This window comes from Patella vulgata, chromosome 5 (genome assembly GCF_932274485.2).
Source record: "Patella vulgata chromosome 5, xgPatVulg1.2, whole genome shotgun sequence".
NCBI classification, from domain to species: Eukaryota; Metazoa; Mollusca; class Gastropoda; family Patellidae; genus Patella; species Patella vulgata.
This window is the reverse complement of record NC_065883.2, coordinates 67,948,313-67,974,317: the sequence shown is the minus strand read 5'-3', so window position 1 is coordinate 67,974,317 and position 26,005 is coordinate 67,948,313. Positions and strand designations below refer to the sequence as shown.

Sequence of the window (26,005 nt, the reverse complement as noted above, 5' to 3'; positions counted from 1 at the left end):
AGCCCCACCGTGGATGGGGCATTGGGGCATGCCAGGACCCTATTATACCCAGCAGCAGCAAAGTAATCTGCTAGCTGCAAAATAAATTCCCATATAGTATATACAACACGTAAAGGAAATGAAATGGTGTTTAACGTCCTACTTTTCGGAACCGACTGGGGCTAATGAAGACGGACATGTGCCATACAATGTGCTATGAAGGAAATTTTCACCGGAGTAGCGCAATGTAACGGCCTGCTCTTACATTGAATTCCAACTACCAAGAGCTCTATTTTACGTAGACGCCGTCGTGTAGACGGAACCTCGATTTATCCTTCCATCCGAATAACTATACAAGACTTAAAACAGGTTCGAAACATCATCGAAATATTTTTGAATCTCCATAATATCTTCCTCCTAGTTTCCCAATAAATAATCCCCGTGTTTTAGAATATTTTACTGACAACTGTCGTTCGTCGGAAGGGACAAAAAAAACGAGGTACCGGTGGCAGCACCTGAATGATCCCCTGGCAGTTGGAAACGAAAGTAAGAGTATATTTATAAGCCGTATATAATGTCACCGCTGTTCGGGGAAAATTCCCCTCATATATATAGCCACGGCATTTATGCGACGGCGCGTATTTGATTTTCTATACATGTATATAGCCACGTTGATGCTGAAAAGTAAGACTTTAATTAGTTTTAAAAGCTTGGTTCGCAATTCACCTTTAAATTCAAATATTTGGTTAATTGAGTGATTAAAAGTGATAAGCTATTGTAGGCCAGTATTTTAATCTTATTGATAAAACTTATTCATGGACGCGCGCCGCAGATAAACTAGATTTTGTTGTCAGGTCGGTATTGCCTATTGCCGCAATGAATAAGAATCAAAACATAGACTTTATTAACCAGACGTAAAGACACGTGCCACTCCGTCAATTTATTTATTTACAGAGGGCGCCAATGTTTACCCCAGTTTCACAGCTCTCAGAATGGCTACGTTAAAGCTGCCCGTTTTTCTAGCTAAGATTCGTGGACAAAATGCAACGTTGCAGAAACTTTTCCAGACAAAATCTTTCCAGAATGCACATCATAAACATTTTTCGTCTAAACATGCTTCACCAATTTCGACCACAGCATTTCCAGAGTTCGATTCCGTGACTGGCTTGAACAGTCATGAAGATTTGTACAAGATGAGTTTGGAGAGACCCGATCTGTTTTGGGGAAAATTGGCTCGATCCCGATTGAAATGGGAAAAGGATTTTCATACTGTCCAGGATTGTGATATGACCCAGGGAAAAGTCAATTGGTTTATAGATGGAAAAATAAATGCCTCAGGTAGGCTATGTTATTTTTTATTTATTTTTTATTAAGGAATTATTTTAGAACGGTTCATTTCTCAAGCTCATTTTTTTTTATGAATTGTAACAAACTTTAGTTATCTTTATTTATGTGTTTATTATTATAGGCCAATGACAAAATTTGAAACTGCAAAACAAATTTTAAATTGCAATTTTAAGAATAAGCATCTCATCAATCTTTGATTATTTTTCTCAAATACTAAAACTGTATAAAATAGTGAAACCCAATGTTCAGAACTACGTGTAGAGAGATGACTGGATTAGGTTTTTTTCTTTTGTAGCAACAGCTTTGTTATCTGTCAATTTAGGGAGTGAAACATAAGACCACGAAAAGTCAGATTATTTACAGGCAGTGTGGATCTGCACAAAATAGCGCATTTATGACAAACAGTGGAATTGCATCCCTGTCCATTCATGTCACACCCATTTGTTGGTTTTTTTTAGATCACTTTACCATAAAATCAGTCCAAATTGCAACTAGTACCTCTCAGGGGCACCCCCTACAAGTGGCACCCAGGCATATATGCTAGCTAGATCTATTTTATGAGGTTAAACGCATGATTCATCAAGGTCGCCGAGGTGTAAACAGGGTTAGGGCACATGATTGTTGCCGGGTTTGGGTAAGGTGTAGGGCTAGGTCTTGGGTTTGGGTTAGCTCTAACCCTGTTTACATCTCGTAATTATTTATTTGGCCTTGTAAACATGGGCGTGGATTTAGGGGGCGACGGGGGGATGTGCCCCCCCCCCATAAAATTGGAAGAGGGGACGAATAGGTCTCTGTCTCCCCCCCCCCCCCATGATTTTGATCGCCAGGACAGATTTTGAGGTTTATATCCACATGAATGTCCCATTCTGAAGGCTATCTAACTACTGCCTTGGGTCTCGCCACACTTACTGATCTTCATATCATATTACCCCTAGTTACAGCTTTCATCGAAATAACACTAGTAAAGTAAACTGTTCGTAATTATTAATTTGGTTTGATAATGAAATGTTCCAGGTTCCAGGATTCGTCCGTCCCCCCTAAAAATTATAACAAATCCACGCCCTTGTATGATCTAACCTGCATATGCCCCACCAACCATACCTTAGACACACCTCTGTAGGTAATTCACGCCCCACCAACCATACCTTAGACACACCTCCGTAGGCAATCCACTGCCTTGGTTAGTTGGAACAAAAACTTCATGTAATTTGTTAGAAGTGATCATACCAAATATTATGAATGAAATGGTAAGAAATTGCTGAAATTCAAAATTTCACAGTGACAATTAAAGATAATCTCATTCATCCGTATTGGTTATCAACATTCTTGACTGAAATACAAGAAACAGATTTATATTATAATAGAGTACATATTACAGTAGCAGTTTGATAGATTTATTATACTACATGTCATAGTTTATTTATACACAATGTCAAAATGACATGCTGATATAATTTCATATTTAAAAACTGGGAGTAGAAATATAAGGGAGTAGAGAGAGATGGGGTTTTAATGTGCACATCAATGTGTGCATGGGACCTCAGTTTTTCGTGCCATCCAAATGACTAGACATCTGTCCTTGTCAGGCCCTCCGTCCTGCATGAACCACATCGGAAAAGTGTGTATTGAAACCCCAAATCATACTGCAATTCATCAGAATGTATTCCAACATGCATTCATGGCAGTATATATATATGGCAGTAAAGATATCCTTTTCTAAAAGAAATATAGGAATTAAAATACTTTATCAATTTATTTTGGATGAAATGGGGTTTAAAGTCCTACTTATCTGCAACGACTGAGTTAATGAAAACTAGCATATGCCATCCATGTAGTGTGCTATGATGGAAATTTTGTCCGGACAGTGGCACTATGGCCTACTTTTATTTAGAATTCTCTGTCAAGGGTTCTTTTATGTGAACACTAATGTGTAAACACCACCTTGATTTTTCATCCCATTTGAATGACTGGACACTACTGACAAAGGAAAAATACTCCCAAAAATCTTGAGGTACTTTTTTGGCCAACATGGAGAGCGAACCTGCGACCTTCTGGTCAGCGAGCCAGAGCCTGAGCCACTGCGGCTCAAGATTTTTATTGACAGCCCTAAAGGAGCTTCTACTCCCTTCATACACCTTATCTGTGTGTAATACTGCACAGATGACAGGTGAAATAGGTAGTGATATAAACTATAGGTACTTGACATTAATACATACATCATTATCTACCAATATATCAAGGTCAAATATAGACCTTTTAAACACAAAAATGAAAGGGGGGTTAACGTCCTACTGTTCTGCTCCTAAACTGGGCTAATGAAGACAGGCATATGCCAGACAGTGTGCTATGAGGGAAATTTCGCCAGGGCAGCGTCACTATGGCCTACTCTTATATCGAATGCCAAGGGATCTTTTACGTGCATGCCAATGTATACATGGGTCCTCGGTGTTTCGTACCATCCGAACGACTAGACAGCTGTCCTTGTCAGACCCTCCGCCCTGCACCACTGACAAGGGGAAACAACGCCGGAAAATCCTGATGAACTTTCTCGGCCAATGCAGGGATCGACACGTAACCTCCAGGATAGGGTGCCAGCGTCTTACCCACTTGGTCACCGTCCCTTGTTACAAATGGCGCTGAAACACATTGTGGTACACATTCATGTTTTCATTGTCAAAGACTTTAGATAATATTGAGTTACATTATGCAAGAGCTAAATCTGTGTATTGCAGGTCTTTCTTTAGGCCTGAAGTGTTATCTAAATTATTAATTAGATATTAATTAACCTATCCAGAACATAATGAACTCTAGATGGCAAGACTAGCCTACGATCTGTAGTGAATTATGACCCGATTTACTGCATAACTTTCCTTCATGATTTAACGATTAAATGGATAACCGAGACTATGCTGTTTATCGTACTGACTTTAGTAATGATGAACGAGGCTAGGCAGAAATTTCATTCGCTTAGTTCTGGGTTCATAGTTGATCAATTTGAATGAAATTTTCAGCAAATTGCCTTTACGTTATCTAGTTTTTAACTATTATAATGAGAACTGCCAACTCGTTATCGAATCTCCCATAATGTATCTTTAATAAAGCACAATTGGTGAGAACTGAAATATAAACAATTCATTAATGCACTCATTCTCAATCAGCTGATACCATACTTCATATCTGTGGAGTTAGGAACAATTATTTCAGTATGTTATTTAGGAGAGAAAGTTGATAAGCTTTTTACACAAAGCTGTAGGATACAATCATGTTTTAGGTTAAAAGGTCAACAGAATGAATTATCTTATCATAGGTTATTATCATCATAGATATTACTATAACCCTGAAGGGTCAACCTTCAAAACATAATATTATAGTAAGAATGACATTGAAATGGGGTTTATCGCCCTACTTTTCAGCGTGAACCACACTATTAAAGATAGGCATATGTCACACAGTGTGCTGTGTGGGTTATTCTGCCCAGGCAGGCGTTCTCTTATATGTTGAATTCCGTCTGTCAAGTGTTCTTTTATTTGCACGTCAACGTCCGAATGACGGAGACACTGTTCCTTACCAGATCATTCATTCATCTTGCACCACTGACAAAGGGAAGCCATGTGTGAAAATCCTTATGAACTATCTCGGCAATCACCTGAAGCGACCCCCAAGACCTCCTCACTAGTGAATCATTGTCCTGCTCACCGAGTCACAGCATATATGTAAACTATAAATGGCAATAACTTAGAAGGGGCATTCTCACTAGATATAAAGGGGCATAATTTATAGGTGACACCAAAGAGGAGGCAGTCCCATGTGACCTTATTGTTTACCTTACAACATTGTTTTCCTGTATGGGGGGGTTGGATGGCTGAATGGTTAGCGTGCGTGCTGTATCATAAAGTCTGTCATTGAGTCGACTGGCGTGGTTTCGAATCCCCGGTTGTACGTGGCAAGGAGTAGGGTCGCCTGTCCAACCATGTGGGTTTTCTCCGGGGCCTCCAGTTTCCTCCCACTGCTAAAGACCCCTGCACGCAAGCGAATTATGTAAATAAAATTAAACCATATGTTAGTCCCGAAATGACCTAGTTTGTGTCGAGTGGACGTTAAACCCCATTTCTCTCTCTCTCTCTGTTTTCCTGTACATTCATTACGAACTAGTGTGTTGACAAACGTTAGTTTTTGTCGTTACTATGGAATTTAATCCCGATACTTCAAAATACAGTTTTCTTACCATAGATAAGGTCACATGGAACTGTATTTTTACTAGCGACGCCTAGTGGGAATTCCTTCAATGAGGACGCCCATTGATTATCAATTTGAAATATATTTCTACTTTAAATACTTGTATATAGATTATTAAGAAAGTAGTATTATTAGTATGTATGTCCGTAGTATTATCAAGAGGTTTACACTTAGTAACTATAGTAACAAGTGAATTTTTAAAAACCTATTTATGATATTTAGGTTATTTATACTGCTTGTGTTGATCTACTTAACAGATGTGTATTTAAAGTGACGGTTTATTTCAAATGATTTCCTTTCAAATTAAGTTACAATCATTTTAAGTTTGTGTTGGTTTGTATTGATATCACACTGTCATCTTTATATCTCTTAGATAAATATAGTAATAATAATAATAATTGTGCTTTCATTTTGGTGCATGTTTTAAGCCCACAAGTATATATAGTTGCATTAAGAGTGAGTATCACAAGAATATATAGGTCATCTATTCGACACTATGAACATATTTTCTATCTATTATTATAATTTGTAATGACCCATACTAAACTTAGGCTGTCTGTCTACAATTATCTTGACCAACATTTAAGGTTCTAAATCAACGATTTCAGTCGAAAACTTCAAGAATTTTATTAATTAGTTATTCTGCTTCCATTTAATACATTTGCAAAAGGGTTTATTTAGTCTTTTTGTGTACGACAGATGTAAGACAGTATACTAATTTTTGGATATGGCGGGTGAATCAATGCAGAAATCTATTCTCAAAGTATGAAATGAAATGAAATGGGGTTTAATGTCCTACTGTTCTGCTCCTAAACTGGGCTAATGAAGACGGGCATACGCCATACAGTGTGCTATGAGGGAAATTTTGCCCAGACAGCGGCGCTACGGCCTACTCTTATATCAAATTCCAACTGCCAAGGGATCTTTTACGTGCACGCCAATATGTACACGGGACCTCAGTTTTTCGTCCCATCCGAACGACTAGACAGCTGTCCTTGTCAGGCCCTCCGTCCTGCATCACTGACAAGAGGAAACCCCGCCGGAAAATCCGGATGAACTTTCTCGGCCAATGCAGGGATCGAACACACGACCTCCAGGCTAGCAAGCCAGCGTCTTACCCACCTAGTCACGTGATCTCCCTCAAAGTATGAAGGAGATGGATCTCTGTGTACAGGATGGTAATGACCATGACAAATAAAATAATAGACTGTGAATGTCTTGGGTAGTCTAATGCATGCTCTTTAGATCATACAGAATGTAGGTTTTCTTCTGGTCCTCCAGTTTCCTTCCACTCTTAAAGACTCTCTCTCTCTCTCTCTTTCTCTCTTATTTCATTAGATCATATGTTATATTTTAATAAATATTTTGTGAAATCTAAAGACTGTTAATGTTTCTGTTACAGTAAATTGTATTGATCGTCACCTAGAAAAATATGGCGACAGGATTGCCCTTATATGGGAAAAAGATGAACCAGGATCTCAAGAATATATTACCTACAAGTAAGTATCGAGCCTTTTTCGACCACACTAATTGGAGTTTTAGTTCTAAAGGATTTTCAGCTATTTAAAAGGAGGAAGCGAGCAAATCTAATAACAAAGCCACTTTTTTTTTCAATTTAAAAAATGATTACAATTTAAAGAATAATGGAGAGGTCTTGTGCTTACGGAAATATGCAGTACAGAGGGCCTGACAAGGACAGTGTCTATTTGTTCAGATGGGATAAAAATCCCAGGTCCTGTGTACATGTTAGTGTGCATGCATGTAAAAAAAAACTTTACAGTTGGAAATCAATTAAGTTTCAAGCATATTATTGGCAGGGCCATGACTGCATACACCATACAGTGTGCTATGAGGGAAATTTTGCCCAGGCAGCGGCACTATCGTCTACTCTTATATCAAATTCCAACTACCAGGGGATTTTTATGTGCACGCCAATATATACACGGGACCTCATTTTTTCGTTCTATCCGAATGACTAGAGAGCTGTCCTTGTCAAGCCCTTTGTCCTGCACTACTGACAAGGGGAAACCACGTCGGAAAATTCTGATGAACTGTCTCGGCCAATGCAGGGATCGAAAATGAGACCTCCGGGCTTATGAGCCAGCGTCTTACCCACTTAACCACCGTGGCTCCCCCTGCTGATGTACACAAATTTGAATGTGCAGTTGTGTGCCAGAATAACCTGTGTAATTTGTTCCACTCTTGTTACATAAAAGAACATAGATAAACTGTTAGTGCTAAAGTTTATATTACTATTAATTTTAACATATGATATAAATGGGTGAATTGAGTATCAATAATCATATGCTGGCAACTTTTACAAAATCAACTGTGACATTTGGGAGTACAAAAAATAACATTATTCATGGTTTGAAATTTATATTTAATAAGTAATTTTTTATATATTTTCAGACATATTAGTGGTTTGAAATTTAGCTTGAGTAAGCAATTTTTTATATCTTTTCAGACAATTATCGGATATGGTTAACAGACTTTCCCAAGCATTGTTAAATCATGGTGTTAATAGAGGAGATCGGGTAGCCATCTATTTACCATGTTCTCCAATAGCGGTAGCAGCCATGTTGGCTTGTACCAGAATCGGAGCCATTCACAGTGTGGTTTTCGCTGGTTTCAGTGCTGAGGCTCTCTCAGGGAGAATTTTAGATGGTAAGGTATTCAGTTTTTGTACTAACATTAGGTAAAATTTTATTTCAATAATTTGCTTGCACATAGGGATCTTTTAGCAATCAGAGGAAACCTGAACACCAAGAGATAACTCACATGGTTAGACAGAAGTTCAAATGTGTGACCAAAACCTCACCACTTGGCTCAAACACAGTCCTTATGATCTAAAGCACACAATGTCAGAGGATGAACCAATTAATATTCAGTGATCCACAATCATCCTGTCCAGAGTTATCCCCCCTTTTTGGAAGACCTTCTAAACTTATGGATTATAAGAGATTTATTTCAGTGTGAAGCTTTTGGGCCATGCAAGGACGAACCCTAATGTAATGTTCTTCAATTTTAGACCAAAAAGTCGTCAATTGAGAATTAATGTCTGCTTGAACCCTGATATCGCAGACAAAGTTTTATGTTAGTAAATTCAGCATGTGTACCAGCCTTTCCCTTAAATCCATGAGGTTGAGAAGGTGCCCCGATCTCCAAGCCACATGTGTTTGAACCAGGGATTGAACCCACAACCACATACCAGAGGTGACAAGTCGAAGAGCGACACACTCTAAACCACTAGGCCATCTCAATCTCATTTCTTTTGCTATCCTGCAAATCTGGAAATAATTATGACTCTTAGTGGTATTAGTCCATCTTGGCAATTGCTGGAGTTGTTTCCCTTTTATATTGTTACAATATAAGCTGTTAAATACATTATCACATAAAACTATATTTTTATATTTTTTCAGCTCAAGCAGAGACTGTGATAACAGCTAATGAGGAAATACGGGGAGGAAAGACAGTAAAATTGAAAAAAAATGTTGATGAAGCAGTGGCTAAATCTCCATGTGTCAAGAGAGTTTTTGTATATAAATTAATTGATCGAGAAATTAAAATGAATAAGTTAGATATACCACTAGAAAAGGTAAACTTTGCATATTCACCCATAATCACACTATAATAACTCATTGGTCATCTTATATTCATCCCATATTGAACCATATATACAATGTATTGACCCATATTCTTTCTACATTCATCCCATATTCTTCCCACATGCACTTCATATTCTTCCCACATTCGCCTGTGTTCTTCACACATTCACCCCACATTTACACCTTTTCTTCCCACATTCACACCATATTCTTCCTACATTTTCCCCACATGCATCCCTTATTCTTCCCACGTTCATCCCACATTCACCCCATATTCTTCCCAAATTCTCCCACATTTGTTCCATATTTTTCCCACATTCACCCAATGTTCTTCCCACATTCACCCCAAATTCTCCCACATTCACCCCATATTCCTTCCACGTTCACCCCATATTCTTTCCACATTTATTCTTCCCTTATTCACCTCATTCACCTTACACTTGCCCATCTTGCCGTGCAACCTATGTTTTAAAGGTTTTCTTCAAGTTTATAAGGCAGCTGTCAACTTATGAATACTGCACCATTTCATCATCCATCTATAATACTGTAGTAAATGTAAACCTGCTGTAATATTGTCACAGTCTTGTAGTAAATGTGAACTGGCGGTAAGTCAGAGTCTAACAGTAAATGTGAACCAATTGTAAGTCAGAGTCTAACAGTATATGTGAACCAACTGTATGAACTATCCCTAATATTGTTATAGGTTATGTCCGAGTCTAGCAATAAATGTCAACCAACTGTAATGGATTCCAATGATTGTCTATTCATGCTGTACACATCTGGAAGTACAGGTAAACCTAAAGGTGTGGCACATTCCCATGGTGGTTACCTGACCTATACTGCTGTTACCTTTAAGGTGAGTAAATCCAAGCCTTGAAATAAGGCACCTGTCACAGACATTGTGAGGTAGAAATACATGCCTAGTCAGGTAAATACCTCAAGTGCCTGACTGCCTGTCATTTTGGGTGTAGATTACTTGACCTAACCTATATATGCTTCTGTTACCTTTAAGGTAAAAGAATAAAACCTGAAAATCAGGAACCTGTCATTTTGTTTGGCACCAATTTTTTCAAAGTTTTTATTGCGATCCTGAACACAAGCCTGGCACAAAATTCAAAATAGCAGGCCCCCTAGTTCTCAGACTGGATCAAAGATATTTCCCATTAATAATGATTGAAAGTAGATTAAATTCGTAACTTAGTCTGAAAATGCTTTGTGAACTCCGGGGCCAGGAGCTGTTTTGTCAGGTACATCTAATATCAATATTTACAGGCCTAATATATAAACAACTTAGCACGATCATGGATTATTGACGAAACACTGTCTGTTCCAAGACAGAAAAACAATAAAATGAATTGGGATTTAATCTCCCGATTCCAAATATCCCCCTAATACTTAAACATACATTATGCAAGAGCTAAATCTGCCTATTGCAGACCTTTCTTTAGGCCTTATAAATGTTAATTAGACATTAACTTATGCAAACCACAATCAACACTCGATGCCAGCGGATGCCTGTGAGATATAGTAGATTTAAATAAGTTTTGTGGTCGTTGGGGTTACCGAAAAATGGATAATCAAGACTTTGTTTATTATCGTAACAAAAGTAGTAATGACAATCAAGGCTAGCCTATTATTGTATCACTAATATCTAGACTCAGAGCAAAGTAATTTGATTGAAATTTTCAGCTAATTCCCTTTTCATTATCTGTTTATTAACTATTATAGCAAGCACTGTCAGCTCTTTATCTAAATCTTACCTAATACCGTTTTAATTTGTCTTATGATTATATGTTTATTGTAGCATGTATTTGACTATAATGAAGGTGAAATATTTGGATGTTTGGCTGATATTGGTTGGATTACAGGACACAGTTATGTTGTTTATGGACCATTATTAAACGGAGCTACAACTGTTTTATATTCTAGTACACCAACATATCCAGATCCAGGTACAGGCTTTATATTATATAAATACACTGACAGTCTTATTAAAAAATATGACAGAATAATAGAGGGGTACAATATTGGGCCAAAGGTCACATACCATAATGATGTCATATTGTGTTATTACGTCCGATGTACACAATACACACGTCACAAGTAGTGTCGTATACCTGCACTGCACATGAACAGACTTAAAAGAAGGCTTTCGTATTACCTCTGTAAAACAGATTGAAATTTCTTTTATTCATGTGGACCCCTCAGTTCATATTTGGCAGTCTTGACTTGCTGTAAGTGAAATTGACCATCAGGAAAATTCACCTGTCAGTTAATTTACATGTCATAGAATTAAAATTACAAAGAATCAAAACTTAAAGGTCACCGGAAAAGTTTCATAAATTTTTTAATATTTATTGGTGGAAAGTTACGACTTCTCCTGGAGAACGGTGGAAATCTACCTGTCAAAATTTACCTGTGGCAGGTAACATTGACATTCGGGACCCGGCCCTACTTATGGAAAGGATATGTTGACATAATTACTTTCATTATGAAAGCTTTTCCAGTGATCTTTAATATGCAATAAATACAGTTAAATTTATAGTTTAAATGAATGTGTAAAAATGGTTAAAGATATACAGAGTTAAAAATGATCATTTTCTTTCCCAAAACTATCTTGTAGATAAACAAAATATGTGTACTTAAGATTAAACAGTTGCCCAAATTTTGAAGTTTGAAATATTGTTTTTGAAAACAAATGATTAATATTTCATCACAAGAGTTTTCTAATTGATGTCTCTTTAGTTGAATACATTAACCAATGAACTGCTTGTTTTATTTGTGCCTTCAATGATCTGTGAAATTTCTCTATTTTGTATAGGTCGATATTGGGAAACGGTTGAAAGATTAAAGATAAACCATTTATATACAGCTCCTACAGCTCTGCGTCTCCTACTCAAGGCAGGTGACTCTTGGGTGACTAAATATGACAGATCTTCTCTCAGGAAACTAGGATGTGGTAAGTTAAACATTTACAGGCACCAAAATTGAAACAGGTTGGGTTTGTTTTTGGAAAGAGCAGCTGACAAATTGGTAGGGGTGGGGGACGAGAGTGGTTTTATGGTTTATCGCATGCCCGTGAAATCATAAGATCTGTCATTGAGTCAGGTGGCGTGGTTTTGATTCCCCGCTTAAACAGTGACAAGGAATAGGGTCGTCTTTTCTTAGTGTCCACTGGTTTCCTCTCACTGCTAAAGACCCCTACCGTGCAATTATTGAAATAGAATTGAATCATATGTTAGTCCCAAGATGAATTAGTTTCTGTCAAGTGGATGTGAATACCGGATATTGGCGCAGAAAGGTCCTCAGGCTTTTCATTTAATATGTTGTATATGTTTGTGCCAAAATATCTATCATTTTGACATACAAATGCCCCCTTTTCACTGTTGATGCAGGTGCCAGAGTGATATTTTTCATCCAGGGTCCCAATGCAATCTTAATCTGGCCCTTTTCGAGATATGGGGGGTTAGATGGTCGAATGCTTAGCACATGCGCGCTGCATCATAAAGTCTGTCGTTGAGTCAACTGGCGTGGTTTATTCCCCGGTTGTACGTGACAAGGAGAAGGGTTGCCTGTCCAGCCTTTTGGGTTTCCTACAACTGCTAAAGACTCCTATGTGCAAGCGTATTATTGATATAAAATTGAACCATGTTAGTCCCGAAATGATCTACTTTGTGTCAAGTTGACAATAAACCCCATTACTCTCTCTCTCTCTCTCTCTCTCTCTGAGATTATGCAAGGAAATCCTGTAACAATACACACATCTTAGTGTAACCTACAGTTTTTATTACGCTTACAAGATGGATGCTGTCCATTTATTTTAAGTTGATGTTTATAAGTGTATTATTGTTTTTATCAGTTGGAGAGCCGTTAAATCATGAAGCGTTTGAATGGTACCGAGACGTAGTTGGTGAAAATAAATCTGATGTTATTGATACATGGTGGCAAACAGGTACGATCTCCATATTTGGTTTTTCATTTGGAAAACAGTCATCTGTTTATATTGTTCGAAGAAAGCATGGAACTATTAAAATGGGTTTGTCTGTCTGGCGTACTTTTTGGGCAAAACAACTAAATGCGGTACAATGTTTCAAACTTGTTGTAGATGTTCACTAGGTGAATGTTTTGACTGAGTTCAAGACCGATTTTACTGGGTTGACCAACTGCAGGGTACGAAATAACACGCGAACGGTCGTTCAGGTTACGCATCGGTTACCATGACCTGGAAACACGCGAACGGACTTCCGTTCTCGACCACCGAGCTATAATTTATAAACTAAAGGTTTCAGTTAAAATATTCCCTCCACTACTACATTAAAACATTTTACAATTATAAATAAATGCCTGAAAGATCGTTAAGTTCGCACCTGTCATTTTGGCGGTAGCAAATCAACTCGCGGACCCATCATACCTGGCAACGTCATACATCATTAGCCTATTTAGCGAACGAAAGCGCCAGATCAATCAACTGATTTCTATTGTTTTTATTTCTTAAATTAATGGTGATTGAGTAATAAAAATAAAACACCCAATGAAAAGGAATGTTATATTCGCAAATTATTAAATAAAAAAACATACTTTTCAACAATAAATCTTCCGGTATTTACGTAATAGTTCAGAGGTGAAAATTCACACCGTGTCAATGACTTTGGCATTATTCCAATATTTTCACGTTGTCACTCACGGCTAATAATTTTATGACATGGAAAGTGAAATGGAATCAAATTTTTTATGATTTACTGCCAGGCATATCGTAGAACATGATAATGTCGAAGAAATCAACTATTTGTTATTTTTGGGGGACGTTATGAATGATGCGAAGCAGCCGAGATCAAGCGTGTCGGCCGCCATATCTTGGATACGTTTCCAGACAGACGATACCACAAAACTTACGGATAATAATTCTAGAGTTTGGAAAGCTAAATTGAATCAAAACTTTTAGGATTTAATACAAACTACATAGAGGAATATTACATTGCCGAAGATTTCAACTATATATTTTTATTTTCGATGCAATGAAGCAAAGAAGACGACAATTCCCACCATATATCCAACAAAGGCAGAAATGTCACATAGCGATGAAGTGACGGTCATTTGGGGCGATATTTCTTTCTAAAAGTTATATATTTATATTTACTTTGAACACTGTTCTTTTTTTTAAAATAAAATCTTAGGAGATACATGTTCACGTTTATTATGACAGAGAAAAGTCATAATTTTAGTGGAACTGACTTTTCAATATTATTTATAGTAATATACCGGTAATTGTTAGTTTGTACAATTGAATTTTATATCATTGGAAAGAACACGACAATCTGTACATTTTTGTATAAAAAATATTTTTTTTTAGTTATTTGCAATTTTGTAGAGAGTTTTAGGATTAACAATAATCCACTAATTCGCTTAGGGATATATGGGCCCTGCTGATTTAATAAGCTTAGGGGTAGCTGGCTAATCTTTTAATTGGCCCCAAATCCCCCTAGGCTAATTCGAGGGTCGGCTCTAAACAAATATGGCATGGTAACCTATAGGTTACCAGTTCAAATTTGATGCAGATTAGCGTAACCTATTTTGAGGTTACCATATAAGAGGCTTATTTCATACCCTGAACTGAATAACACAATCAAAAACATGATTTGATCTTTATATATTGTAGAAACGGGTGGCATTTGTCTAACACCTCGACCATCAAATCCTGGAGCCGAGATTCTGCCTGCGATGCCAATGAGACCATTCTTTGGTATAGATCCTGTTTTACTTGATGTTGAGGTAGGTCGTCTGCTTTTTTGATATCTAATCTACAGCAGACATTAAATGGGTGTGGGAGGGGTACGATGTGGTAGCTGAATGGTTTATCGTGTGTGCGTTAAATCATAAATAAAATGAAATGGCGTCAGATCAGAAGATCTGTCATTGAGTCAATTGGCTTGATTCCCCACTTGTACGTGACAAGATGTAAGGTCGCCTGTCCAACCTCGTGAGTTTTCTCCGGGTCATCTAGTTTCCTCCAACTACTAGAGACTCCAATGCGCAAGCTAATTATTAGAAGAAATTTGAACCATATGTTTGTCCCGAAATGACCTAGTAGACATTAAACCCTGTCTCTCTCTCTTTAACTCTTAGCCAATGAAAAAACTGTGTTTTAATTTTTTGTGAATACGGCCCCTGTTTTCTAGTGCAGGCACGATATATTGTTGAATCGATGTATATCGCGATTCACCTTCTCACGGTTCTTTTTCCACTTCAGTAACTAACCAGTTACTTATAATTAAACACCCTTAAATTGTTTTGGTCCTTATTTTGATCCATATGAATATCGTGATAAAAAATTTTTTTTATTTCTCTGACTTTGACAGGATTAAAAATTCTCGCCAGAAGAATATCAATTATTAATTTATCCTGTTGTTGTATTGGTAAATATTGACCGGGCTATGAATCACAATAGGAATGGTATCATAGTACCTGAAATACAATACGTATCATGACTGGGGGGGTCAATGGCCGAATCGTTAGCACGTGCGCGCTGTATCATAAGGTCTGTCAATGAGTCAACTGGCATGGTTTTGAATCCCCGGTTGTATTTGACCAGGAGTTTTCTCTGGGTCCTCCGGTTTCCTCCCACTAAGACCTCAACGTGCAAGCGAATTACTGAAATAAAATTAAACCATCTATTAGTACCGACGTGACCTAGTTTGTGTCGAGTGGACGTTAAACACCATTTTCCTCTCTCTGTGTCGTATCGTGACTAATTTGCAATACCCAGCACTACTGTTTTCATAATTATTTGTTTTCTTTTAAAGGGACAAGAAGTTGTTGGAGATGATGCATCAGGTGCGTTATGTATCAGAAAACCATGGCCTGGAATGGCATATACCATATATGGTGATCATAATAGATTTTTTGAAACTTATTATCAGCCATTTAAAGGTAATAATCGTAAATAATTGTTATTATTTCTTAGCGTCATATTTGACACAATATTAAAGAAACATTATGGAAGATTAGATAAAGAGCTGGCAGTTCTCACTATAATAGTTAAAAACTAGATAATACAAAGGGAATATGCGGAAAATTTCAGTCAAATTGATCCACTCTGAACCAAGATTTTAGCATTTGAATTTTAGGCCTAGCCCCGATCATCTTTACTAAAGCTGGTAAGATAAAAAAATATAGTCTCAATTATCCATTTTTGGATTAAATCATCAAACATCCGACACATTAGATGACATCGAGTGTTGATTATGGTCTTTTCATGTTAATAAATGTCTAATTAATAGTTTATATAACATTTCAGGTCTAAAGAAAGACCTGCAATAGGCAGATTTAGCTCTTGCATAATGTATGTTTAAATAATAACTAGTCCGGCTATTGATTCTAAAATTTGTAAAACCTGTTATTATTATTTCTTAGGGTTAATTTTTGGCACAATAATAACACTAATATGGATGTTAGGGGCAGGGAGGGGGAACAGCAACCCTCCCTTAAAAGAGTACCTGCTGGATTATAAACTGATGTGGGTTGGAGACAGTAGACATGAATAGATAATTCAAACTGAAAAAGGATCGTATAAAACAAAATGTTATGATAACAAAACCCTCTTTCATCTATTCCTGTTAAAATCTGCCTGAGTGGGGATTTTTTAATTATGTAATACAAATTTTATAAAAATTTTAAGTCGATTTCAATGTCTACATTCTTGTCGTATTTGTGTTTAAGTTTATTTATATTTTTATTTAAGGTTTTTATTTTTCTGGTGATGGATCCCATCGTCATCCTGGTGGATATTATCAGATAACGGGGAGAATGGATGATGTGTTAAATATTAGCGGACATAGACTGGGTACAGGGGAAATAGAAAATGTCATGGTAAGTGTCACTATGTTTATATTCCGTCATATAATATTATAAACACTGCTGGAAAAAAACAGAAACAAATGTTCCTATTAAAATCCTCAAGAATTGTAAAACTAATTAATTAATAGAGTGGCCTTTGTCAATCTGATTAAAATACAGATCTTATATTCATTTCGTTTTTTTTATACTTTCGATGGCCTACACTACCATGAAGATCTGACCGGTTGTAGTGGAAGGTCATGTCAGAGGTCATACGAGCGGCTTTTGACCCTATGTCGTCAGACATTTGATTAATCAGTCAGCGTTGATGTTTCTTGTGGGTTACCCACAATTCTGTGCACCTCACGCCAAAAACTCGCCATAACCAACCGTTTATTGGCTAATCCCTCACATCATCCAAAACACGGCTTATATAACAATTCTTCCAGATCCTAGTGTAGTAAGGACAAGTAAAACAAAATTTTGAACTTTTAAAAACAGAATGAAATAGGATCTGTTTTTTAAACAGATTGGGTCTTTGTTGAAATTGAAAAATGATTATTAAAGTCATAATTTGTTATTAATTATCAAATAGTTAATAAATCATACAGCCAGATATAAATATACACAATACATACCACAGACCGCTCAATATGACTTAAACATACATTATGCAAGAGATAAATCTGCCTATTGCAGGTCTTTCTTTAGGCCGTAATCTATTAATTAGACATTTATGAACAATACACGACCATAATCAACTCTCGATGGTTTCGGATACTCAAGATTTTTACTAGATTAGAAAAAACTACAAATAGTGATAACTTGGCTCAGAATGAAGTAATTTGAATGAAATTTTCAATATTTTCATTTTACATTATCTATTTTTGAACTATTATAGCAAGAATGTACATAATGTATCTTTAAGTATAGAAATGACCATTATATCACAAATAATAAGCTGGATCTTTTTATAATTATACTCTTGGTTAAACAACCCTTCTTTCTGTGCAGCAACAAGATCAACAGAAGTACTGTAATTGCATATTAGTATCATTCAGAAAGGCGAAAAATCACTCATGGGCAGCTTTGAATGAAAAAACATTCATTAATTTTTTGTAACTATTATATAGGTTTTGCGCTTCCCCTCATGCCACCGCCTGCTACCTATACTATTTATGTAACTGTCGCAATCTGATTAAAATACAGATCTATATTTCGTTTTGTTTTTTATACTCTTGATGGCCTACGCTTCATGAAGATCTGACCAGTTGTTTTGGGAGGTCGCGTCAGAGATCATAGGAGCAGCTTTTGACCCTATGACATCAGACATTTTATTAACCAATCAGTATTGATGTTTCTAGTGAATTACCCACAGTTCCTTGCTCCTCACGCCAAAAGCTCGTCGTAACAGACCGTTTCATTGGCTAAACCCTCACATCATCCAGAACACGTCAATGATAACAACTCTTCCAGATCCTAGTGTAGTAAAGACAAGTAAAACAAAATTTTGAACTATAAAAAAAAGAAACAAAATACGATCTGTGTTTTAATCAGATCGGTAATTGTCGTTATTTGCATTTATTTCTTGTCTTGAAAGAGTTTATACTTTTTTTTTAACCCTAGGATGATCACCCTGCAGTTGCAGAAACAGCTGTTGTAGGATTTAAACATGATGTAAAAGGAGAAGGTAAAGTTTCGTGATCATCTTCATCACTAATTTTATCAGGGACAAATCAAGATGGATGTACGGTGGCTTGCTCACTAGCTAAGAGGTTTCAGGTTCGATCTCGCAGTTGGCAGACAAAGTCCTCATGATTTTCTAGCCTGATGTTTCCCCCTTGTCAGTGGTACATTCAGGTAGGAGGGACTAGCAAGGAAAAAAGTCTAGTCATTTGGATGTTACAAAAAACAAGGTCCTGTTTATACGATTGGCAGCATGTTAAAGGTCCTCTAACAAGCACCACCATCCCTGATAAATGTCTGTTTTCATTATCTCTGTTAGTGCAGGACAGTTGGGAATGTTAACTCTTTATGTGAACTAATGTGGTTTTGTTATCTTTTTTCAATATATATATATTTCATATTTTTATATACACCAGGAATCTATGCCTATATTATATTGAAAGATGACGTAACAGACACGTTCGAGAAAATTTCCAAAGAATTACGAGAGCTAACAAAATCCAGATTAGCCTCATATGCTCAACCAGATGTTATTCAGGTAGGATTTAATATTTTTGTCCTACATTGTTAAACGGTTTCTAAGCTGGACTTTCCCTTTAAAAGCTATAAATTTAACTCTTATTTTTATTGTGTTATAATATTAAATTCTTTGAAATTTAAATTTTATAGTCTGTAAATTCTCCTGTAGGTTAAAGATAGAGAGCTGACAGTTCTCACTATAATAGGGTAAAAATAGATAATTATCTCTATAAATAAAATCAAAGACGCGTGTATGTTAATTGCCCATCCACCCCCACATATATGGTATCAAATTAACCAGCATGACCCTGTGAATGTTTTAGGCCATTGAATTTATGCCCCGGGTGAATTTTGGCCCCGTATGAATTTGGGTGCCGGACAAACCTGGGTATCCTGCTAGCGAAGCCATATATTTTAAATATCAGTCAAATTAATCTTAATCTGAGCTAAGTTAGGAATGTTGGAAGTTTTGATAAGAATAGCATAGTCTCGATTTTCATTGCTATGATAAAAGTCTTGATTATCCATTTTTAAATTATATTATTAAATGGCAATCATGTTTTGATCCATTAAAAATCCAGACCATCCGATGGTCTAGAGAGTTATTAATGTCTTAATTAATACTTTATGTAACATTTGAGGTCAAAAGAAAGATTTGTAAATTCATAATAACTGATTACTATTATTTATTTCAGTTCACTCCTGGTTTGCCCAAAACAAGATCGGGCAAAATTATGCGTAGAATTTTACGAAAAGTGGCAGCCAATAATACTGATGATCTCGGAGATATTTCAACTTTAGCTGATCCATCAATAGTTAAAGAAATTATTAATAATCATCAGAAAATAATCTTGTGATCGTTATTAGAAATAGACAAATAGTTTGTTTTTTTGGACATGCATAATATTGAAATTTTTTTTGAAAATATGACAGCATTAGCTAGTTAGTTATACTGTTTGAAATTATAATTTTATGGTTAAATGCTTTGAAATTATGCTTTTACTTACAAAACACTATAAATTTAACTAAAACGGATAAACTATTCAAAATTATAATTTTATGGTTAAATGCTTTTAAAAAATAATAATTTTATGGTTAAATGCCTTGAATATTTAACGGGTAAACTATTTAAAATTATAATGTTATGGTTAAATGCTTTGAAATTATAATTTTTTGGTTAAATGCTCCGAAATTATAATTCTATGGTTAAATGCCCAGAAATTATAATTCTATGGTTAAAAATTTTATGGTTAAATGCTTTTAAATTATGATTTTATGGATAAATGCTTTAAATTATAATTTTATTGTTAAATGCTCTGAAATTATAATTTTATGGTTAAAAGCACTGAAATTATATTTTTATATTTAAATGCTCGCTCTGAAATTATAATTTGATGGTTAAATGCTTTTAAATTATGATTTTATGGTTAAATGCTTTTAAATTATAATTTTATGGTGAAATGATCTGAAATTAGAATTTTAAGGTTAAATACTCTGAAATTAGAATTTTATGGCATGTAAATTGACCGACAGGTAAGTTCTGTAATTATTGACTTAGTCAAAAAAAAAAGACATCGATTTGATTCAAATACAAAAATGTATTTAAAATTAACAGCCTTTATTTGATTTTTATATAAATAAAACAAAAACACAGTACATATCTGTGAAGTCAACTGGTTTAAAGCTAAAATAAATATTCCTGTTGACTACAAGATATGTGAGTTTTTTTAAAGCCATGAGTTATATAATTTGTCAGGATAAATTTATACCTATAGATAGATATATTAATTCGAAGTGCCTAATGTAAAATAGGTAAATTATATGATGTTCTTTGTTTAAAAATGAAATGGGGTTAAACGTTCTACTGTTCTGCCCTGATTGGGCTAATGAAGACGGGTTTGATGTAAGAGATTAGCCAAAGAAATGGTCTGTTTCGTCAAGATTTACTCGAGCTGTGCACAGAATTATGGGAAAAACAAATGTTAAATACAAATAATTTACCTCGTTCAGTACAAGTCCAACTGTGTGACCCCTGATTGGTATAGAACATATTTTTTAATATTGCTGTCTAAATGTCACAGTACCTTTTTCTGCATAAACTTTAACAGAAATCTTTGAAGAAAGCAGTCTGATCATCTGATAATCTAGATTCACATTTAGTCATTGTATCCTTAAAATATTTTAGTTTTAGATCTTTGATGCGACATTTTAGTGTTACAGGAATGACAAGCAAACTATAATATTGTGAATGATGAATCTCAAATTCCATTCAGGTTTTAAATCGATGTATGCTGTTTTACTATGTAATCAGCTCGCTGCCATTTTGGTAGAACTGCTTTAAAGTAGCTAAGTCTCTAACTCAGTATCATCAAAAATCTTCGACATTGAAAACACGAATTTTTTGTCAATTTAAATCAACATTGATGTTGTGATCTTACCGGGAAAAGGTAGGCGTCTGATATCCAATATTTAAGACAAAATAAACATTTTACCATTGGTACACGAATCGTGTACTATAATGCGTTTCAGCGTCATTTGTAACAAAGGGCTCGAAGAACGAGGCTAGACATATTCTTATCTGGAGAGCATGCGCAATAAATAATTTTGGTGTAGACTGGTATAACCAGACTCTGGAAATAGCCATTCGATTGAGATTTCTGGCGTATTTCGCCGAACTTATCTGATTAGAAATTACAGTAAAAACAGAAATGATTGAATGTAAATCAGTTTATATACATTCATATTACATTATTATATGCGTTGTGACGCATTTGTATCAATTTCTAGGTCCAAAATATTAGCGATTTAGCTTCTTTAAATCCGATTGAATCCAAGTTGGGACTTCATCTAGCGTTAGTATTTTGATTTTGTTTTCTTAATCGAATGTTAAATAATCAATTTATGTACTTATTAGCGTAGATTAAGCTGTGAGAAATTTGATATTTAGTGAAAAATGCAAATGGTGCGTTGTTTAAAATATCTTTGTTTTATTTCTTTATGAATACGGTTGATGGTATTTAGTTATTTTTTTATTTACGGCGCTCAATGTGTTGTTTTTTTAAATATATATTATTGTTTTAGTTTGTAATTTGAATAGCATGTTTTGAATAGCATGTATTAACCTCAGTTTATTGAGGTAAGTGACTTGTGAATGGCCAATATTGTAAATACATGTATAGTATAGTATATAGAACTGTTACTCGACTTGAATCATTGCAGAAAATTTACATTTGGTTGTATTGGGGTTTTATAAACAATATTTATAAACAGTAATTTTCTTGGTATGAATGGGAGACAAGTTCTAATGAAACAGGACCCTAGTTTTAAGGTACTATTTTTTTTTAATAAAAAAGCATCAAAAGGAAATTCAACATAGATAATAATTTTCATGTTTAATGTAATGATATACAGATTTGATATACAATTTATTAATTGAACATTTTACATAAAACGTGTAAAAAAATAATAAAATAATGTAAATAATCTTCATAAGCAGCATATTATATAGAATTTAATGGTTTATTATTAAGAATGATGTCATTTTGTTTTTATTATGTATGAATTTATGTATTGTTTGTTGTAACTTTTAAAACTTGCTCATATAATAATGTTAAATTCAGGTATTATGCAATAATATATATAATGGTATGCATTGTCAGGTCATAGAAACGTACAATACTATTCATACAGACCGAATAGTTATGGTTCTAGTGAATAATGTACCTTAGAATTTTTTAGCATGCAATCCACATTTAACTATAAATCTGATAATTGTAAAGGATATGAACAAATATATCATATTCTGTTATATAGAATAATAACCAATTATATATTCAGTAGGAATGTTTTAGCTTTTACCTTGGTCAATATATGAAGCATCATCTACATTCTAGGTGTTGGAGTTACCCAAGCTCTTTTGAATATTTCTTAATTCTAAATTTAGATTATACGGTCTGTCATTAAGTCAGGTGGGTTGGATGGCCGAATAGTTAGCATTTGCGAGCTGTATCATAAGGTCTGTCATTGAGTCATCTGGTGTGGTTTCGTTTCCCCGGTTGTATGTGACAAGAAGTAGGGTCACCACATGTCCAACCCCATGGGTTTTCTCTGGGTCCTCCCACTGCTAAAGACCCCTACACGCAATCCAATTATTGAAATAAAATTGATCCATGTGTTAGTCCAAAATGACCTAGTTTGTGTCGAGTGGATGTTAAACCCCATTTCTCTCTCTGTGTCATTGAGTCAAGTGACCTGGTTTCAAACCAAAAGAAGGGTCCATTTATGTGTCCAACTTAATTGATTTGATCTTGGTATTTTGGTTTCTATTTACTGCTGAAGATCGCTATATATGCAAGTGCATTATTGAAATAAAATATGTTAGGCCTTGAAATAACCCAGAAATTTCTATATTTCGGCTACTGCAGTTATGGCCACAGATGTTAAATGGGTTCTAACTGTGATATGGGTATTGTGCATGAAGATGTTAAACAACAACCAGCAAGCACCAGGAGCTAATTGGTTAGGGTTTAGGTTGAATTAAAAAAACATCTGTGACCAATTCGGCACTAATATATGGTACAATTGGATTTCAATAATTTCCTTGCATGTATGGGTCTTTAATAGGTCAGGTTAGACAGTTTACCCTACTCCATGTGAATGACTGACCATACGATCTAAAGTGCACACATCTAACCATTCGGCCACCCAACACCCCCTTCTGTGTTTAATACATGTACTTATAGTAGTTACAGTCCTGTTCACTACAAAGTGAAAGTAGAATATTGTTTATTTTTGGAAGTCATTTTGTTGGTAGAATCTGGATCATTTAGAACTTTCAAATAAAATAAAGAAAGATGCGTACAATTCTTTATAGCTTTCATTTATTTTCCAAATTTTTGTTTAAAAAAATATTTAGAGAGGTTTTAATAAAAGAAATTTTTATATAATTTGTCTTATTTTTTAGTACTTTTCTTCACTTAGCAGAAACCTTCATAGCAGTGGTAAGACCAAACCAATTTAAATTTTAGTTATTCAGGCTCATACCTGTATATAGCCACTTGTGCCAAATTAAAATCAGTGTTAAAGGTGTTCTGAAGAACAAAGCTTCAAATTGGTTAGGCCTGAAGAACAAGGCTTCAAATTGGTGAGGCCTAACTAGGTACTGCACATCAGTGTCACTAAAGTTCTAATGCCTCTATATTACATGTATATAAGCAAGTACAAGTACTACAAATACAGGTATATGAACCAGGAACCAATCATGCTATCACTGCAGCCATCATGGAATTGTGACTTCACATCAAAATTCAAAGTCTGTCAATCGATTCGCAATTGTCCAAAGAACCTGAACAAGCCTGTACTAAAATTGGTGGAGCCTTAGGCATTTTTGTAGAGTATTAAAAACAAGATGATTACTAAGTGTATCCAATTCCGTTCCTGGTTCAAAAGTTCGGCCTGGAGTTCCATGGGGCACTTTACAGAAACGATTAGGGGATTGGTTCCTTGCCTTAGTGAGTCACATGGATCATTCTAGATGGAATGTTTATATTTATCACAGAAGTTCATATTATCAGGTTTTTAATTTCTTCTCTGCAGGCTCAACACTATTATCATTATCATCATCATCATCATCATCATCGTCCTCATCTTCATCATCCATTGCATCATCTGAAAACCATGTCAAACATATTAAGTTTTATTTTTTTATCCAACTGTCCATGTTTTATATTCACACCAACAAGTAGGCTACACAGGCAGGCCTAAGTTTTTTGTACCTTCCAAACAACTGTGCACTTTTCCCATGCCAGGCCCTTACTTTTGCACCAATGACAAAAGGGGATATACCAGACTCAACAAGCTGGGGAACCATACATAGCCTACTTTCTGTGAGCCATCGGACATCAGGATAGCACAATTTATCAAAATCTACCCAATCCACCATTATTTCAACTCGTATCACAATAATTTATATCGATATTTAATAATATAATGGTTTTTTTTTTTATACCAAACTATCATATGAGTTGAGATAATGGTGGATATTTGTTGATTTGGATGTAGGCCTATAGGCCCTACTATATATAGTATTTGAGTAAATCGTGCTACCAGCGCACAGTGCAATTATCCCCTGGGCACCTATCAACCAACCGTGGCTCCGTGTATATTGTGGTTGTTGGGTACATATTATATACCCTACACCAAATAATGTGGTAACTGTTGATATGTAATTTTTCTTCAGTTCTAGTTCTACCTTTATTTGTGTTCAAATTATTTGATTCCAAACTGGCTGTTTTTTCGGCGTTTATTGCGTCGGTTAGTGCTTTGTTACTCTCTTCTTGGATATGTTTTACCGATTTCTGAAGTTGTGGATAATCTACACTACCATCCGTCTGACCCGCCGGGTGAGAAAACTTTAGCTCTTTGCCATTGCTCAAGCTTATTTTTATCTCTGAAAAGGAACACATTTTCTGGATTAATACAGAAAAAAATCCCCAGCTTGGCGTAATCAGTAGAGTTATTCCCCTTGGGTAGCGGTGTCGAATATTTTGTATGTTCAAATAAAAGAAATTTGTCTGGCAACTGAACCTAAGACAAAGTATTTATATATAATTATCTTTTGTGGAGAGATTCGTGTAATAATTTATAATTCACTTATAAAATCTGAAAATACTTCTCTTGCAGAATTAAGAATAACAATAAATGACCTGGAATTATTTTTTAAGGGGTTGAAAATATATTCACCGATGGGTTGTCAACAAAAAGACACGTGTGTTCAAGGCTATGTTTTTATTTCTGGA

General features: G+C 35.4%; 2 protein-coding genes across 2 annotated transcripts; one reads left to right on the top strand and one right to left on the bottom strand.

Annotated features, from left to right (window-relative positions):
* The first annotated feature begins 946 nt into the window (after nucleotides 1-946).
* LOC126820480 (acetyl-coenzyme A synthetase 2-like, mitochondrial) lies at nucleotides 947-24,154 on the top strand. The gene is made up of 14 exons (XM_050548471.1): nucleotides 947-1,317; nucleotides 6,965-7,061; nucleotides 8,030-8,229; nucleotides 8,985-9,160; nucleotides 9,874-10,026; nucleotides 10,975-11,122; nucleotides 11,992-12,129; nucleotides 13,030-13,122; nucleotides 14,827-14,939; nucleotides 15,971-16,097; nucleotides 16,909-17,036; nucleotides 18,630-18,693; nucleotides 19,106-19,227; nucleotides 19,904-24,154. Exons 1-14 carry the CDS (start codon nucleotides 972-974, stop codon nucleotides 20,063-20,065), a joined length of 2,067 nt encoding a protein of 688 aa, XP_050404428.1. The 5' UTR covers nucleotides 947-971; the 3' UTR covers nucleotides 20,066-24,154.
* On the bottom strand, nucleotides 24,070-25,739 carry LOC126821356 (trigger factor). Its single transcript, XM_050549766.2, has 2 exons — nucleotides 25,459-25,739; nucleotides 24,070-24,875 (listed from the first exon to the last, which is right to left on the bottom strand). The coding sequence occupies exons 1-2, from the start codon at nucleotides 25,670-25,672 to the stop codon at nucleotides 24,778-24,780; spliced, it is 312 nt and encodes a 103-aa protein (XP_050405723.1). The 5' UTR covers nucleotides 25,673-25,739; the 3' UTR covers nucleotides 24,070-24,777.
* Nucleotides 25,740-26,005: the final 266 nt, after the last annotated feature.